The sequence below is a fragment of the Oncorhynchus gorbuscha genome, linkage group LG10 (genome assembly GCF_021184085.1).
Source record: "Oncorhynchus gorbuscha isolate QuinsamMale2020 ecotype Even-year linkage group LG10, OgorEven_v1.0, whole genome shotgun sequence".
NCBI classification, from domain to species: Eukaryota; Metazoa; Chordata; class Actinopteri; order Salmoniformes; family Salmonidae; genus Oncorhynchus; species Oncorhynchus gorbuscha.
Genome location: NC_060182.1, coordinates 81838511 through 81855986, shown reverse-complemented (window position 1 = coordinate 81855986; position 17476 = coordinate 81838511). Strand labels below are relative to the sequence as shown.

Here is a 17476-nt window from a genome sequence, read left to right as displayed (position 1 = left end):
AAGTTCGTTTCTACTGATGAATCTCACTATCTCACACACCGAACTTTTACTTTGAAAAGCGCAAACCGGAAGTAAGCTACAAGATCCTGGCGTGCGTCTCAACGTTTCCTCTGTTTATCTTTAGCTACCTCTTAACCGTTTTAGTTGGTTAGATTGTTAGAATTCTCAAAATACCAAATGAACAGACACGTAGAGGATGATTCATATGAGCTAGAGGAGCCAAGTGATGAAGAAAGAGCTGAAGACAGGTAAATATGGTTACATGTTTTGGCGTAGGCATTTGGCTAGATGGCTAGGAGACTTAACGTAAGCTGGTGGGTGGTTCAATGCAAGCATGGTCGCTAGTGATGCTATCTACTGGTAGGCTAACGTGTCAATGTTAATGGTTTGGGTATTGTGTTAACATTATGTTACCTTGATTTGCTTTTAGGCCCTTAAAATGCAAGACTACTTGGACAAATTTGTGATGCAGGGTTGGGGTCAATTCCATTTAAAAAAGTGCCAATTGAAATCGATGATCTCAGTCCTCCATAAGTACTTTATTGTTGGGGCGCAAAAGTTGTGAGTGTTGTTCAAACAGGATATGACCAATTTAAAACTGTACATCAAGACATCCCTATGTTGTTGCTGTTTTTCCAGCTCTGAGGATGAGCTGGAAGTGCTCTTGAACGGGACACCGAATCAGAAGAAGAAACTCATCCGAGAATACCTCACTGGGGAGAGTGAGTCCTCCAGTGGGGATGAGTTTGAGAAAGAGATGGAGACAGAGCTCAGCACCACCATTAAAACTATGGAGTGCAAATGGTTGCCCCTTACAGCATCAGCAGGTGGAATTTCCTTCTAGCATTATTATTATTATTTTTTGTGGGGGATACTTGTCCAATTAGTATGCCTACCTATGCACAGCGTTCTGTTATGAATAGTGATAACACTTCAGCTGCATTTACTGAATTTGTTGGCCATTTTATCTCAATAACATTGTACCGCTGTACTCATTGATTGAGTGTCCATCTGTCCATCCCAGGGGAGACTTCGGGTACCAATGATAATGCTTCAACACCTGGGTTGCCAGAGCTTTATGACAATGTTTATTTTGACTCCGATTCAGAAGAGGAGGAAACGGCTCCAAGTAAGTGTGTAGCTCGGATTCATTGATAAACCAAACTCTGTGACACCGAGGGACGGTTTCCTGGACGCAGATTAAGTTTAGCCCTGGACTAAAAAGCTATTTCAATGGAGATTCTCCATCCAGCATGTTTTTAAGTTCACAACAGTCTTATTGTGTTGTACAGATACTGCAATAAAAAACAATAATTTGATCCTCTTCTGCAGGTAGTTCGTTGGGTAAGAGATGCAGGAAACAACGATCCATCCCCACCAACGATGAACTACTGTACGACCCTGATGAGGATGACCGGGATCAGGCATGGGTGGACGCCAAGAGGAAGAGGTAAGCAATGTATCCACATAAAACAAACTGTTACAAAGGTGTTTTGGTGTGTAAGAGGTACCAGTGCATCAAGTCTGACACCAACAGGCTCTTGACCAGCTTCTATCCCCAAGCAATACGACTGATAAATAGCTAACAAAATATCTACACGGACCGAGTTTACCTTGTATCTTTATTTCAGTATTTGCACTGTTTCTGCACACTACTCACAGGGCACACACACACAGTCCAACAAACACTCACTCCATCATATCCTCACTCACACCTTTGTCTGTACATTATGCCTTGAATCTATTCTACTGCACCCTGAAACCTGCTCCTTTTACTCTCTGTTCCGAACGTACTAGACGACCAGTTCTTATAGCCGTTAGCCGTACCCTTATCCTACTCCTCCATTGTTCCTCTGGTGATGTGGCCTGTATCCGCCACGGAGCCGCAGTCAAACGACCACCCCTCATCACTGTCAAACGCTCCCTAAAACACTTCTGTGAGCAGGCCTTTCTAATCGACCTGGCCAGGGGATCCTGGAAGGACATTGACCTCATCCTGTCAGTTGAGGATGCCTGGTCATTCTTTAAAAGTAACTTCCTCACCATTTTAGATAAGCATGCTCCGTTCAAAAAATGCAGAACTAAGAACAGATACAGCCCTTGGTTCACTCCAGACCTGACTGCCCTCGACCAGCACAAAAACATCCTGTGGCGGACTGCAATAGCATCGAATAGTCCCTGTGATATGCAACTGTTCAGGGAAGTCAGGAACCAATACATGCAGTCAGTCAGGAAAGCTAAAGCCAGCTTCTTCAGGCAGAAGTTTGCATCCTGTAGCTCCAACTCCAAAAAGTTCTGGGACACTGTGAAGTCCATGGAGAACAAGAGCACCTCCTCCCAGCTGCCCACTGCACTGAGGCTAGGTAACACGGTCACCACCGATAAATCCATGATTATCGAAAACTTCAATAAGCATTTCTCAATGGCTGGCCATGCCTTCCGCCTGGCCTGCGTCCGTAATGGGTCTGCGGTCAAACGACCACCCATCATCACTGTCAAAATCCCCCTAAAACACTTCAGCGAGCAGTTCTTTCTAATCGACCTGGCCCGGGTATCCTGGAAGAACATTGACCTCATCCTTTCAGTAGAGGATGCCTGGTTATTCTTTAAATATTATTTCCTTACCATCTTAAATAAGCATGCCCCATTCCATAAAGAAAAAAAAACAGGAACAGATATAGACCTTGGTTCACTCCAGAACTGACTGCCCTTGACCAGCACAAAAACATCCTGTAGCGTACTGCATTAGCATCGAATAGCACCCGCGATATGCAACTTTTCAGGGAAGTTAGGAAACAATATACACGGGCAGTTAGGAAAGAAAAGGCTAGCTTTTTCAAACAGAAATGTGCATCCTGTAGCACTAACTCCAAAAAGTTATGGGACACTGTAAAGTCCATGGAGAATAAGAGCACCTCCTCCCAATTGCCCACTGCACTGAGGCTAGGAAACACTGTCACCAAATATAAATCCACGATAATTGAGAATTTCAATGTCTTTTTCTACAGCTGGCTAAGCTTTCCACCTGGCTACCCCTACCGCGGTCAACAACCCTGCACCTCCCACAGCAACTTGCCCAAGCCTCCCCCATTTCTCCTTCACCCAAATCCAGATAGCTGATGTTCTGAAAGAGCTGCAAAATCTGGACCCATACAAATCAGCCGGGCTAGACAATCTGGACCCTCTCGTTCAAAAATGATCAGCCGAAATTGTTGCAACCCCTATTACTAGCCTGTTCAACCTCTTTCGTATCGTCTGAGATCCCCAAAGATTGGAAAGCTGCCGTGGTCATCCCACTCTTCAAAGGGGGAGACACTCTAGACCCAAACTGCTACAGACCTATATCTATCCTACCCTGCCTTTCTAAAGTCTTTGAAAGCCAAGTTAACCAACAGATCACCGACCATTTAGAATCCCACCGTACCTTGTCCGCTATACAATCTGGTTTCCGAGCTGATCATGGGTGCATCTCAGCAACGCTCAAGGTCCTAAGCAATATCATAACTGGAGGTTGTGCAATGTAACAGGAATATTTAGACTTATGGATGCCACCCGTTAGATAAAGTACAGAACGGTTCCGTATTTCACTGAAAGAATAAACGTCTTGTTTTTGAGATATTAATGACATAAGGCTCGTATTTCTGTGTGTTATCATGTTATAATTAAGTCTATGATTTGATAGAGCAGTCTGACTGAGCGCTGGTAGGCAGCAGCAGGCTCGTGAGCATTAATTCAAACAGCACTTTTGTGCGTTTGCCAGCAGCTGTTTATGACTTCAAGCCTATCAACTCCCGAGATGAGGCTTGTGTAACCGATGTGAAATGGCTAGCTAGTTAGCGGGGTGCGCGCTAATAGCATTTCAAACGTCACTTGCTCTGAGACTTGGAGTGGTTGTTCCCCTTGCTCTGCAAGGGCCGTGGCTTTTGTGGAGCGATGAGTAATGCTGCTTCGAGGGTGGCTGTTGTCGTTGTGTTCCTGGTTCGAGCCCAGGTAGGAGCGAGGAGTGGGACGGAAGCTATACTGTTACACTGGCAATACTAAAATGCCTATAAGAACATCCAATTGTCAAAGGTTAATGAAATACAAATGGTATAGAGAGAAATAGTCCTATAATTCCTATATTAGCTACAACCTAAAACTTCTTACCTGGGAATATTGAAGACTCATGTTAAAAGGAACCACCAGCTTTCATATGTTCTCATGTTCTGAGCTAGGAACTTAAACGTTAGCTTTCTTACATGGCACATATTGCACTTTTACTTTCTTCTCCAACACTTTGTTTTTGCATTATTTAAATCAAATTGAACATGTTTCATTATTTATTTGAGGCTAAATTGATTTGATTGATGTATTATATTAAGTTCAAATAAGTGTTCATTCAGTATTGTTGTAATTGTCATTATTACAAAGGCATTTTTTATATATAAATCGGCCGATTAATCGGTATCGGCTTCTTTTTTTGGGGGGGTCCTCCAATAATCGGTATCGGCGTTGAAAAATCATAAGCGGTCGACTTCTAATCATAACCGCCGTTGCTAAGAGACAATACTGTGCAGCTGTATTCATCGACCTGGCAAAGACTTTTCGACTCTGTCAATCACCACATTCTTATCGGCAGACTCAACAGCCTTGGTTTCTCAAATGACTGCTTCGCCTGGTTCACCAACTACTTCTCAGACAGAGTTCAGTCTGTCAAATCCGGGGGCCTGTTGTCCGGATCTCTGGCAGTCTCTATGGGGGTGCCACAGGGTTCAATTATCGGGGCGACTCTTTTCTCGGTTCACATCAATGATGTATCTTGTTGCTGGTGATTCTCTGATCTACCTCTACGCAGACAACACCATTCTGTATACTTCTGGCCCTTCTTTGGACACTGTTAACTAACCTCTAGATGAGCTTCAATGCCATACAACTCTCCTTCTGTGGCCTCCAACTGCTCTTAAATTCTGGTAAAACTAAATGCATGCTCTTTAACCGATCGCTGCCCGCACCTGCCCGCCCGTTCAGCATCACTACTCTGGATGGTTCTGACTAGGAATATGTGGACAACTACAAATACCTAAGTGTTTGGTTAGACTGTAAACTCTCCTTCCAGACTCACATTAAGCATCTCCAATCCAAAATTAAATCTAGTATTGGTTTCCTATTTTGCAAGAAAGCATCCTTCACTCACGCTACCAAACATACCATCGCAAACTGACTATCCTGCCGATCCTTGACTTTGGCGATGTCATTTACAAAATAGCCTCCCAACGCTCTACTCAGCAAATTGGATGCAGTTTATCACAGTTCCATCCTTTTTGTCACAAAAGCTCCATATACTACCCACCACTGCGACCTGTATGGTCTAGTTGGCTGGCCCTCGCTTCATATTCATCGACAAACCCACTGGCTCCAGGTCATCTAAGTCTTTGCTCGGTAAAGCCTTATCTCAGCTCACTGGTCACCATAGCAGCACCCACCTGTAGCAGGCGCTCCAGCAGGTATATTTCATTCGTCACCCCCAAAGCCAATTCCTCCTTTTGGCTGTCTTTCCTTCAAGTTCTCTGCTGCCAATGACTGGAACGAATTGCAAAAATCAGTGAAGCTGGAGACTCATATCTCCCTCACTAACTTTAGGCACCAGCTGTCAGAGCAGCTCACAGATCATTGCACCTGTGCATAGCCTATCTGTAAAAAGCCCATCCAACTACCTCATCCCCCATACTGTTATTTTATTTTTTGCTCCTTTGCACCCCAGTATCTCTACTTGCACATTCATCTTCTGCACATCTTTCACTTGTGTTTAATTGCTAAATTGTAATTTTTTCACCACTATGGCCCATTTATTGCCTTACCTCATTTGCACACACTGTATAAAGACTTTTTCTATTGTGTTATTGACTGTATATTTGTTATTCCATGTTTAACTCTGTGTTGTTGTTTGTCACACTGCTTTACTTTATCTTGGCCAGGTCGCAGTTGTAAATGAGAACTTGTTCTCAACTAGCCTACCTGGTTAAATAAATGTGTGGGAAAAAAACTTTTTTTTAAACACACATGTATACTGACTCTGTACATGCAAGCTGCTGCTACTCTGTTTATCTTATATCCTTTTGCCTAGTCACCTTACCCCTATACATATTTACCTCCATCACTCCAGTATCCCTGCACATGTAAATATGGTATTGGAACTGAGCATACTATATATTTCCTGTATTTGGGTTAGGGTTGCACATGAGGCCTCATCTTCACTGTCACTTTCCAACCTTGTTGAGGATGGCTCGTTGTCAGGCTCAAAAAGCCTCAAATTTGCCTGGGTGGTCACCAACTTTTCAACCCTTGTATTGGTCAGCCTGTTGCGTGCTTTGGTGTGTGTCTTCCCAAACAAGGACCAGTTGCGCTCTGAGTCGGCCGATGATTGTGGGATTTGGAGGAGGATGGAGGCAACAGGGGAAAGAGCCTCGGATCCACAAAGTCCCTTCCACCAGGTGGCTGATGAGATATGTTGTCACGACTGCCATATTGCATCTCCATCCCAAAGCCCTTGCTTGGAAGTGTACTTCGCCAGACTGCCAAGAACCTTGCCTTTATCCAGGCCAAGGTGGCAAGACACGGTAGTGATGACACTATAGGCCTTGTTGATCTCTGTACCAGACAGGATGCTCTTGCCTGCATACTTGGGGTCCAACACGTACGCTGTGGCGTGTATGGGCTTCAGGCAGAAGTCTTCTCGCTTTTTCATGTATTTCAGAACTGCAGTTTTCTCTGCTTGGAGCAACAGTGAAGTAGGAAGGGCAGTACAGATTTCTTCATCAGTCAGGATGGCATTGTCTCCCTCAATCCGTGCAATGGCTACTGCTATAGGTTTCAGGCTGCTTACCACTCTCTCCCAAAATGCATCATCCAGGAGGATCCTCTTGATGGGGCTGGTCATATCGGCAGACTGATGTGGCCATTTATTGGAGAGACTCCTTCCCCTCCAGGAGACTGTCAAACATGATGACAACACCACCCTAACAGGTGTTGCTGGGCAGCTTCAATGTGGTGCTCTTATTCTTCTCACTTTGCTTAGTGAGGTAGATTGCTGCTATAACTTGATGACCCTTCACATACCCAACCATTTCCTTGGCTCACTTGTAGAGTGTATCCATGATGTCCTTGAGGAGCAGATTCAAAGCATGAGCAGCACAGCCAATGGGTGTGATGTGAGGGTAGGACTCCTCCTCTTTAGACCAAGCAGCCTTCATGTTCACAGCATTGTCTGTCACCAGTACCTTCTGTGGTCCAAGGCCATTGATGACTGCCTTCAGCTCATCTGCAATGTAGGGCCCGTGTGTCTGTTGTCCCTTGTGTCTGTGCTCTTGTGGAATACTGGTTGAGGGGTGGAGATTATATAGTTAATTATTCCTTGCCCACGAACATTCGACCAACCATCAGGGATGATTGCAATACAGTCTGCTTTCTCTGATTTGCTTGACCTTCACTTGAACTCTTGTTGAAGTCTGCGTCCAGCAAATGAGTAGATAAAGCATGTCTGGTTGGATGGGTGTATGCTGGGCAAAGAACATTCAGAAATCTTTTCCAATACACATTGCCTGTGAGCATCAGAGGTGAAGCAGTTGCCCGAGCTTTGTATGTAAGATATTCAACAGCATTTCTCTATGTTCCTCCATTGAGTCAAAAAAATCTTCTGATTCCAGGAGGACCATGAGCTGTTGCTATCGATAAGGTGTCTGATTAATCATTTTCACCTTGAATAGAAGTAGAGGGACTTTTGTCCGATGTTTCTTGTTGTGAGCGCTGAGGGAACTTTTTGCACTTGGCCAGATAATTCTGCATCTTTGTTGCATTCTTCACATATGATTTGGCACAGTAGTTGCAAATGTACACAGCTTTTCATTCTACATTACTAAAGATTAGAAAGAAATTTGTTTTTTTTAAACAAATACAGTTCCATGTACAGATAAATAGTTAAGCAGTTAGATTAAACAACTCCTTTGGATAAATGTTTTAAAATGAATCATGTATGGAAACGGGTGAATTAACACTCCTCAGTTAGCAGGCTCAAGCAAGCTAATACCCACATGGTAGCAAAAACAAACTAGCATAAATTGTTAACAAGTTAGAAATGATTTACACACACTTTGCTGTAGGCTACTATTTACTAGTTAACAAAAAATAATGTATGTCATATAAAATATATTCACCCCACCCAGTATTGTAATCAAAACCAGAAAGCATGTAGTCCTTGGCTCAGACAGTGTAGTAGTGTGGGCTCAATAGCATTTTATTAGTGTGCAAGATCTTGAGAATCAGCTGTACACGTGATGGAAGAATGCACTGTGCATGCAGAGGGTTCACTGTTATAAGCTGACTTTTTTTGATGAATTTAAGCATGGAACATTTCTGGAAAAATTCTAACCCTTTGCAACCCTATATAGTATGCTTGCTTACTTTATTGTGCATTTCTTGTTTTTCTTTTGTTTTTGTTTTCTAGTAAAACATTTTTGATTATTGAATTATTGGGCTTTGAGTTTGCAAGAGAGTCATTTCACTGTACTTGTGCATGTGACATAAAAAAATTAAAAAAATAACCAGGTGAAGGTTTAAAGAACATCTAAATATTTAGGGTCGGTTTCCTGAACCCAGATTAGGAAAGCATGCTTGGGGAATCTCCTTTGAATGTGCTTTTTAGTTCATGAGTAGGGTTGGTTTTGGTCACAGATGTCAATTATGTTCCTGTTTGATCAGGTACAATGAAAAGAGAAGATTGCCATCTTCACAGAACAGAAGAGGGCAGTCCCAGGGGCTTCCAAGCAGTGATGCTGTCCTTAACTGCCCAGCATGCATGACCATGCTGTGCCTCGACTGCCAAAGGTAAAAAATTAAGACTTGTAGATTAATTTGGCCGTGAATATTGTCTTTAATCGAAATAGAAGAAAAATGTAATTTATCTGAGTTGACCGCTTGTTTTTTTTTGTCCACAGGCATGACAAATACAGGACCCAATACAGAGCCATGTTTGTCATGAACTGCACAGTAAACAAAGAGGAGATTTTACGGTGCAAAACACTCAAAGAGAACAACCTGAGGAACAGAAAGAGGAAAGGGCGTCAACCAGAGCCAACAACGGCAATTGAAGCCACCGATTCAGTAGTGGTGGTGGGTGGAGAGGTCTACCATCCTGTCCAGTGCACAGAGTGCTCCACTGAGGTGGCAGTGCTCGATAAGGACGAGGTCTACCACTTTTTTAACATCCTCGCCAGCCACTGCTAAAATGACTGTTGCTGTGACCTTTGATGTCTCTGTTAAAACATTTGTTACCTGAAAGCACATGCCAACATATTTTTGTGTTATAATTGCCTGAATGCACATGCCAACATATTTTTCTGTTATAAGACAGGTGTGTATTTTGTAAAGGTATGCTGTACAGCCACTGTCCTCCGTTATATTAAGTTTACCCCTATGGTATTTATTGTATTTTTCTTGGTATATATATATATATATATATATTTTTTGTGTGCGTGTGCAACAAATCTACTTATTTTGTTTTTCTGAAGTTGGACCTGGCTACCACAGATATTTGGTCATTAGTACATATCAAAATAAAATGTTTTTAATATTTTGTAGCTAAACTCTCTTACAGAACTTTCCTCTGATTGTATTACTAGAAATAATAAGAAAACAAAACATACATTTGAGTTTATTGCAATGAGCAAAAATGTAAAGGGAATATTTCAACCCAATGTCCTTGAATCATGTAAACTAGATCTTAGTTGTAGCATATGATTTGGCAGAAAGAGATTTGGTTCAGATTTATCCTAAAAGTTTTATCCAGAAGCAAGGAGGGACCAAATATGAAGGGGCCACCGCATGGGGACATTACTGGTCCCCAGTGGGCTTAAATTAGCACCAAGGATTGTACTTTCCATCTCCATCTGTTTGGTAGCAGTGTATTTTATAGAATAAGCTTTTCTTTTGAAATCCGAGGAGTCAGTACAGGAAAGAAAGTGGGAACTCCCCTTTACGCGTCGTTTTTCATGGAATTCGTGATTGGTTGACAAAGAAAAACGTGTGATTAAACGTCATTGTCACCAGGAACTAATCGGCGATCATTAAAAAGAAGAGAGAATACGACGTAAAGTTATGGCGTTTGAAGATGTCTGGAAGAAAATCTCCTGGTTGTATTACCAGTATATTCTCGTCACGGCTTTATACATGTTGGAACCTTGGGAGAGAGCAATCTTCAGTATCCTTTTTGGGTCGAGAATGGTTCGAAAATAACTCGTCTACTTGGGTATCTTAGCTTGAGATCGGCACGGTGTTGTAGTTCATTACCTTACGTAGTCGACTGAACTCAATGTTTTGCAATGTAGTTGAGCGGGGACTAGTATGGTAAATCTTAGCGTTTAGTCGGCTACACGTTGCACTATAATTTCGAGTCGTTACAAAGTAATAAACAATTACTGCTGATGGACAATTACTGCTGCTAGGACAGTGTAGTGTGTTGAAATTGGTCGATTTTTTTACAGCCAGGTAGTAGGGCCTTGTCGCACCTGTAAAAAGCGTGTTTACGCAACTCTCGCGAAATGTGGAACTCTGGTCTCCATCTGTATTTCAAATATTAATTCAATTTGGTTTATCTGGCATAAGAAGTGAATGTGTTGACCAAAGATTTTTTTATAACTAACCCACGATAGACCGCAGCTTGTCGTTTCCAATATCAACAAATTAATCATAGTAGGCAAAACAACCAAGGAGTTATTTGCATGTATTTACATATTTTCTTTATGGAACGGCTGAAGTGCGCGTGTGCAATAACCAGTAGTGTGTTACAGAAATTATTTGACTCAAGCCACAAAATTAAGGGAAATCCCCCCTTCAAATTTCCTTAATTTTGTGGCTAAAGGAAATTAGAAGGGGGGGGATTTCGTAGCCTTGCCGAAATCCCCCCACCCCCTTTTCTAATTTCCTTCATTTTGTGGCTAGAGTCAAGTACTTTGTGTGGCACACATCAGAGTCCAAAACTTTCTATAGACCAATCGAACAAACTTCACATCAGGACAGGCAACTGAAATTAATAATTAATGTATGTGTGTTATATTAAACACAGAGGAGGGAGTCAAATGTAGGCAAGCAATAAACATTTCAGAACAACTACTAGTCGAATAAAACATGGGAGAGATGATGAATTTTGGCAAAGAGATTTATTTATATACTAATACACTTGAAACAAATAGCCAAACTGAAAACTGCAGACATTACTAGTGCCTCCCTGTGATCAAACTGACATAAAAAATCGAATGAAACGCAGCTTGAACAGAAATCTCAACTAGCAAGCAAGTTGCAGCAATGAATAATTGAGTGCGTACGAGTTTACGCGAAGGGGGGTGGAATTCTGGCAGGGGGGAGCTTTTCGGGACGACACCGGCCATTGGGCTTCCTCTCGGCATATTTGGTAGTGAGTGGAAACGTCAACCAGATGCTTCACACTTATATATCCCGTGAAATATCGGTGTCAGTGTTCTATCTGTGTGTAGACTTAGTTATATCAAGTAAGTTGGAAACTGGTATACATTTCTTTAAGGCAAGATATGACTATATCCAAAAATGTGTGATGACATCACACTAGTAAATGATCTGATGACTGAAGAATTATACAGTAGCCTGCCAGTGCCTACCCATTTGTATTGGTCCTAGTTGTAAGACTAAAAGGAAATGTACACTGAGTGTACAAAACATTAGGAACACTTGCTCTTTCCATGAAAGACTAACCAGGTGAATCCAGATGAAATCTATGATCCCTTATTGATGTTGCTTGTTAATCCTTAAATCCATTGATGCACCAAATCTAAGAAATGTAATCAAAAAATCCCCATCAAAATCCGTCGGTTTAAACTAGAGGTATGTATGTATGTTTTTTGTTGTTGCTTAGGCTGTGTCTCAATGCACAGCATCCGCCTATAGGGGTCTAAACAGAAAACACAAACGGAGCCGACGGAGCATAGCACAGTGTCGCAATGTATTTGTCCTCACAAAAGGGGCGGCTCCTTGTAATGAGCTCCGACAGTCGAGTACTTCCGTGCCACATGAAAATTGGAACACACTGTTTCGTCCCTTCCATAGCCGTGGGGGCAGTGTTGTGTAGGCAATGAAGCTTGATCTATAGGCTATGGGTCAAAGTACCCTATTTTGCATCGATAAGCAAATATAATCTAAGTGACTGTTCAAACAATAAACCAAACTACATTGTAGTCTTATTAAAATCTCCCCCAAAATGTTTTTGGGTTAGAAGTAATAACTAGTGATTACAGGCGACTGAAGCTAGCCATGTGCTTTTTTCACCATTACCAAAACATGACTTATTTGTAGCAGAATAGGAATGAAAACATGAGCATTAATACACGAGCACCATATCAAATTGAGATAATGTTTAGGTTACACCGGCAAGTATAAGAATATTTGCCAGGCATATTTGGGGCTCCCGAGTGGTGCAGCGGTCTAAGGCACTGCATCTCAGTGCTAGAGGTGTCACTACAGACCCTGATTCGATTCCAGGCTGTATCACAACCGGCTGTGATTGGGAGTCCCATAGGGCGGTGCACAATTGGCCCAGCGTCTTCCGGGTTAGGGTTTGGCCGTCATTGTAAATAATAATTTGTTCTTAACTGACTTGCCTAGTTAAATAATAAATATAAATCTGATCATTTCACATGGAGATGCTGAAAATCCACTTCACTCAGTGTAGATGAAGGGGAGGAGACAGGTTAAATAAGGATTTTTAAGCCCTGAGACAATTGAGACATGGATTGTGTATGAGTGCCATTCAGAGGGTGAATGGGCAAGACAAGCATGCCTTTGAACAGGGTATATTGCACCAGTTTGAGTGTGTCAAGAACTGCAACACTGCTGGGTTTTTCACTCTAAACAGTTTCCCGTATGTAACAAGAATCATCCACCACCCAAAGGACATCCAGTCAACTTGGCACAACTGTAGGACGCATTGGAGTCAACATGGACCAGCATCCCTGTGGAACACTTTCAACACCTTGTAGAGTCCATGCCCCAACGAATTGAGGCTGTTCTGAGGGCAGAAGGAGGTGCAACACAATATTAGCAAGTTGTACCATATTTAGCTTACCTGTGGCTTGCTGTGTTTTACTAAAGGTCTAGGCTGCGTTTCAAACACATAAAAGACACCCTCCTCCACTTACCCTCACCTTACGCCCTTTGGGGAACCCCGTGGCCATCTTTGTCGTCGGTCCAAATGATTGGCCAAGCAAGGGAAGTTGGCAACATAAGCCCCTCAGCCCTAATTTTTGATTGAGTTTGCGAGTGTACAATTATGTTCACTCCGGGGCCTGAAATGCCCCATAATTCAATTTGCGATGATTGTACATCTGCTAAGAAAAGTCAGCCAAACCTTAAAACCAACATTAATATGGAGAAGTCAACATAAGTGTAAGTACAAACAAATGTAAATAAGTTAGAAATTGTGCTACTAATGCACATGACGGCTCAAACACGTATCATAAAAGTCATTTTTTTTGTTTGGTTGGCTTATGGAAACGTTAGCTTGCCCATAGAACTGTCCCTGACATCACACTTATACATTGTTATTTCCAATATACCTGATATAGTCGGATAGCTAGTATTCCATGTCTTCGGATGCGTTGTCTTCTAGCCAAGATATGAAATGCAATCATAATTGACTGTAGCACATATAAAGCACACACAACAGCTACCGGTGGTTACATGATGACTGAAAAAACAACCATGGAACGAACAAGTGACACATTTCCAGGCAAGAGTGGTCCACTTAATTTGAGGGGTTTGGAATGCAGCCCTAGTCAATAATAGTTATAAGTATTGGTACATTTCCTTAACCTCTCTCTCAGACTCCATCCTGATATCTGTAGCAGGGATGGCTGTGTACACTGGCTACGTGTTCATGCCTCAGCACATCATGGCCATACTACAGTACTTTGAGATGGTTCAATGACACGAGTTGTACCCAAGCCTGGGTGTGCCTGTGACTGCTATCACCATGGAATTAGAATGAATTCTCATTTTAATTCTATAGCTGTCACCTAGACCTGGAGGACAGACGGGGAGAGAGAGAACGAGGATCTCATTCCATTTCCGGGAACTATTTTTTTCTGTGCTTGTCATCATGGAAACATGAACAGTGTTCTTGGCCGGGGGGGGGGGGTGTACAGAGAGGAGTCCACTGGCACGTCTGATGTTCTAGGACATTAAACCATTGTTGTCTTACTGAGTTGCTTTGCAGTTTGCACAGCAAATGTAACGGTTTTGTTGTTTCCTATTGCACAGATATACACAGTTATTATTCACTGTACCTTTTTATAAATCGCTTTTTATGACATTCTAAATCCTTCCTGCAATTGTGATTCAAATTTTTTTTCCCGGGGTGGCATATTTTATCACATATTCGTATATACGATTGTATGAGATTGTATACATATCTGTAAAACTTTAGATTTGATATGTTGGTTAGCAAAAATGTTATATTTGTTATGAAACTAACTGAGCAGTCTCAGGATGGAAAGCCACATTTTAGGGGCATTGCTGAAGCTAACTGTGACATTATCTTTTCTTTAATATATGTAACAAAAATGACCAAATGTCTCTATTCTAAATCTCAAACATTTATTTTAATTTTAAACATTAATGTTTCTGATGTGTCATTGCTGTTGATACATGCTCTAAAATAAATCTCTTTCGTGTGGAGAATTTTGAGGATCGAAATTGTTTTGCCATTTCCTGTACATCTAGAAAGGTCTTGAGTAAGAAATGAGTATAGTTAATTGACATCCTAAGAAATGGAATACAGTACTTGTTACTCTGCTTTGGAAGAAGCAGGTGGTAAGGGCGGAAGGTAGCTTTGCGGTTAGAGAGGCAAGCCAGCAACCGGACGGGAAACATTGGAAGGGAAGTGAGCTGGCAACCAAAGGGTTGCTGATATATAATCCTAGATGCCATTGACTGCTGTTGTGCCCTTGAGTAAGGCACTTAACCCCCCCACAACAACAACAGCTCCCAGTGTGGCAGCCCCCCCGGACCTCTCCAAAACATGTATGTGTGTCTTTTGGAGGGGTTAAAAGGGGAAGTCAAATTTCAGTTAGTCCATGTGTGGAATTGACCATTAAAGTGATCTTCATCTTAAAAGTCAATATATTGTTTAAATAAAGATTTAGTGCTGTGTCACATAAAAATCTTATCTGGTTTGTGTGAAAGATAACATCATGAATGATGTGAAGGCAATGACACAACTGTATTTAAAATATTTCCTCATGCCTAGCTTGCCACTCAGTTGTCAATCAAAAGGTCGGTGGGAGTGGCTGTAATAAGGAATAACCAATGGCCAAATTCAACACACTGGCACAGGCTCGAAATTAAAATAGCAGCTGGTTACTTTTTAAGCTTGGGGGTGATGATGTTCTCACGTACACACTCTGCCCGTTTGCTTGGAGTTTGTACTGCTCCTCTCAGGTCTAGTGTAAATAAAGTGCTCAGCCCGCCAGCGTTGCAACTAGAATTAAGCTCCCTGTGAGCTGAAGCAACAGTTCAGCTGTTGGTGAGGGAGGGAGAATGTGGAAAACAAAACCTGTTCACCCTTCACATCACTCTCTTGGGTCGTGTTCAGTATAGGGAGAAAACTATTTCGAAACCGAGAGCTACTGCCTGAACTTGTACAATAAGAACACAGCTTTTTATGTTCTGTTGTGAAACGTTTTGCTATGGTGTGCCCTACTTGGCACAACCCTGTTCAGTTCCTTCTCAGAACAATCCATCCTGACTTGCTTTCAACTTTCAATTCTTGGCCAGAGTCTTAAAGTGTGTATGTATCCTATAAGGTTGTGCTCAGACTGTTTTAGTCATGTAGGCTACAGTAGGCTATGGATATGTACAAAATATTCTATTCTAAGTGCCAGATGTCCTATGCTCCATTCATTCTGTTATCAGTTATCTGTTGGATGTTTCCTCCACTTTATTTTGCTTGTTGACTGTTTATCACATGAAATCTGAGAGACAAACTAAGACCTAAATCTATATTCCTTCCATAGGTCTACAATGAGGACAAATGAAGTTAATATATCTTTTGAAAATATTTCACTGTTTAATACTTGGTGACACAACACCCAGTAAAAGGTACCAGCTTGCCAAATCAAGTTTATAAAGCAGGACTTGTTATTCTCTGCAGTGGGTAGTCTCACGTAGGCTAGGCATGCATTTCTCAAATCACATACAGTATTCTTTCTGTCTGCTCAGAAACATTTAGGGGACCTGTTGGCCTGTCTGTCAATCGTATATGTGTTTATTATCTACATCAGGTTTCGGATGGTTGTACATTTGAATTTATATAGTGATTGAATGCAAAACTTAAACAGAGATTTCATCCATAGCACTGCAATTTAAAACAGATTTTCAGGAATGAAAATATGTTATGAGAGTTTGTCAAATCATCCTCAGTCTTTTTCAAGTTTTCTATTTAGTTGTTTTATTGTATAAATAGCCTCCAAATATAATATTGCATTTATAAGGCCTCTTACAATTTATACATAATTCTATATTGTGAGCTTTAATGAGGAATACATATATCACATCTGAATATAAGAAATTAAACACATTTTTAGAACCAAGGCAGTTCAGGTCCAAAATCACTTCTGATAAGAGTTATGTTATAAATCCATGATCATGTGCATTGTTCTTTAAATGGCTCTTATGATTAGGGAGGTGAAATTAAATCTGCTTTACAATTAAGATTATAAAATCAAAGTTCACATAGGCTATTGTTTCTCTCTCCCTGCGCATCTTTGGTAGCCAAATGTATGTCTTTATGGTTGAATAAGAATCACCGTTATAATCATTGGCCAGTACAGAGAATTAAGTAAAACCACAAGTACAAATCCCTACCTCCATCCATGGCTAATGTAGGAAAGGGACCATTTTAGCTAGCCACCAAGGACAACAACAAAACGAGATGCAACAATTCAAGGTTTATTCGGTCAATGACGTTTTGCTTTTGATGTGATTGGTGTGAAGACAAATCCAAACTGGCTTCCCTTGACACTTTTTTTGTCCACCAGGACCATTCACAGATGAGCTCACTCAGATTAGTTTAACACTGATTTGCTATTATTATTATTTATTTATTTTTACCAAGGGAGGCCAAATGCTCGCTGGCTTCCGTTGCATTCAATGCTACGGGCGGCAACAATGTTATACTCTTTTGGACCAGACAGCATCAGATAGATGGGCTACACATACGCTCGGATGCTTTCTCCGGTAAGATACATTCAGCCTCTTGAAAATTTGGTACGTTTTGGGGGAAACCTGGCTTCCCTTGGCATTCATAAATACACACCACTGGTTATGAATTGCAATTCATACAATGTTACAAATTTGCAATATGTGTTATATGTAAAAATTCAAATTTGTTGTGGCTAATGTTAGCTAGGTGGTTAACACT

At 41.4% G+C, this 17476-nt stretch overlaps 2 protein-coding genes across 2 annotated transcripts; both read left to right on the top strand.

Annotated features, from left to right (window-relative positions):
* The first annotated feature begins 77 nt into the window (after positions 1 to 77).
* LOC124045323 (E2F-associated phosphoprotein-like) lies at positions 78 to 9611 on the top strand. Its single transcript, XM_046364624.1, has 6 exons — positions 78 to 248; positions 640 to 827; positions 1025 to 1129; positions 1333 to 1450; positions 8734 to 8859; positions 8970 to 9611. The coding sequence occupies exons 1-6, from the start codon at positions 178 to 180 to the stop codon at positions 9256 to 9258; spliced, it is 897 nt and encodes a 298-aa protein (XP_046220580.1). The 5' UTR covers positions 78 to 177; the 3' UTR covers positions 9259 to 9611.
* A 432-nt stretch (positions 9612 to 10043) lies between these two features.
* On the top strand, positions 10044 to 14745 carry sptssa (serine palmitoyltransferase, small subunit A). Its single transcript, XM_046367238.1, has 2 exons — positions 10044 to 10231; positions 13881 to 14745. Exons 1-2 carry the CDS (start codon positions 10129 to 10131, stop codon positions 13982 to 13984), a joined length of 207 nt encoding a protein of 68 aa, XP_046223194.1. The 5' UTR covers positions 10044 to 10128; the 3' UTR covers positions 13985 to 14745.
* The last annotated feature ends 2731 nt before the right edge of the window (positions 14746 to 17476 follow it).

What these genes read in the sequence shown, in the direction of transcription:
- LOC124045323 (XM_046364624.1), top strand. Translation starts at nt 178, where the DNA reads ATGAACAGACACGTAGAGGATGATTCATATGAGCTAGAGGAGCCAAGT. An exon ending in GCCCCTTACAGCATCAGCAG is followed by an intron (nt 828 to 1,024) that starts GTGGAATTTCCT and finishes TGTCCATCCCAG; the next exon opens with GGGAGACTTCGGGTACCAAT. An exon ending in CTGTGCCTCGACTGCCAAAG is followed by an intron (nt 8,860 to 8,969) that starts GTAAAAAATTAA and finishes TTTTGTCCACAG; the next exon opens with GCATGACAAATACAGGACCC.
- sptssa (XM_046367238.1), top strand. Translation starts at nt 10,129, where the DNA reads ATGGCGTTTGAAGATGTCTGGAAGAAAATCTCCTGGTTGTATTACCAG. An exon ending in TTGGGAGAGAGCAATCTTCA is followed by an intron (nt 10,232 to 13,880) that starts GTATCCTTTTTG and finishes CCTCTCTCTCAG; the next exon opens with ACTCCATCCTGATATCTGTA.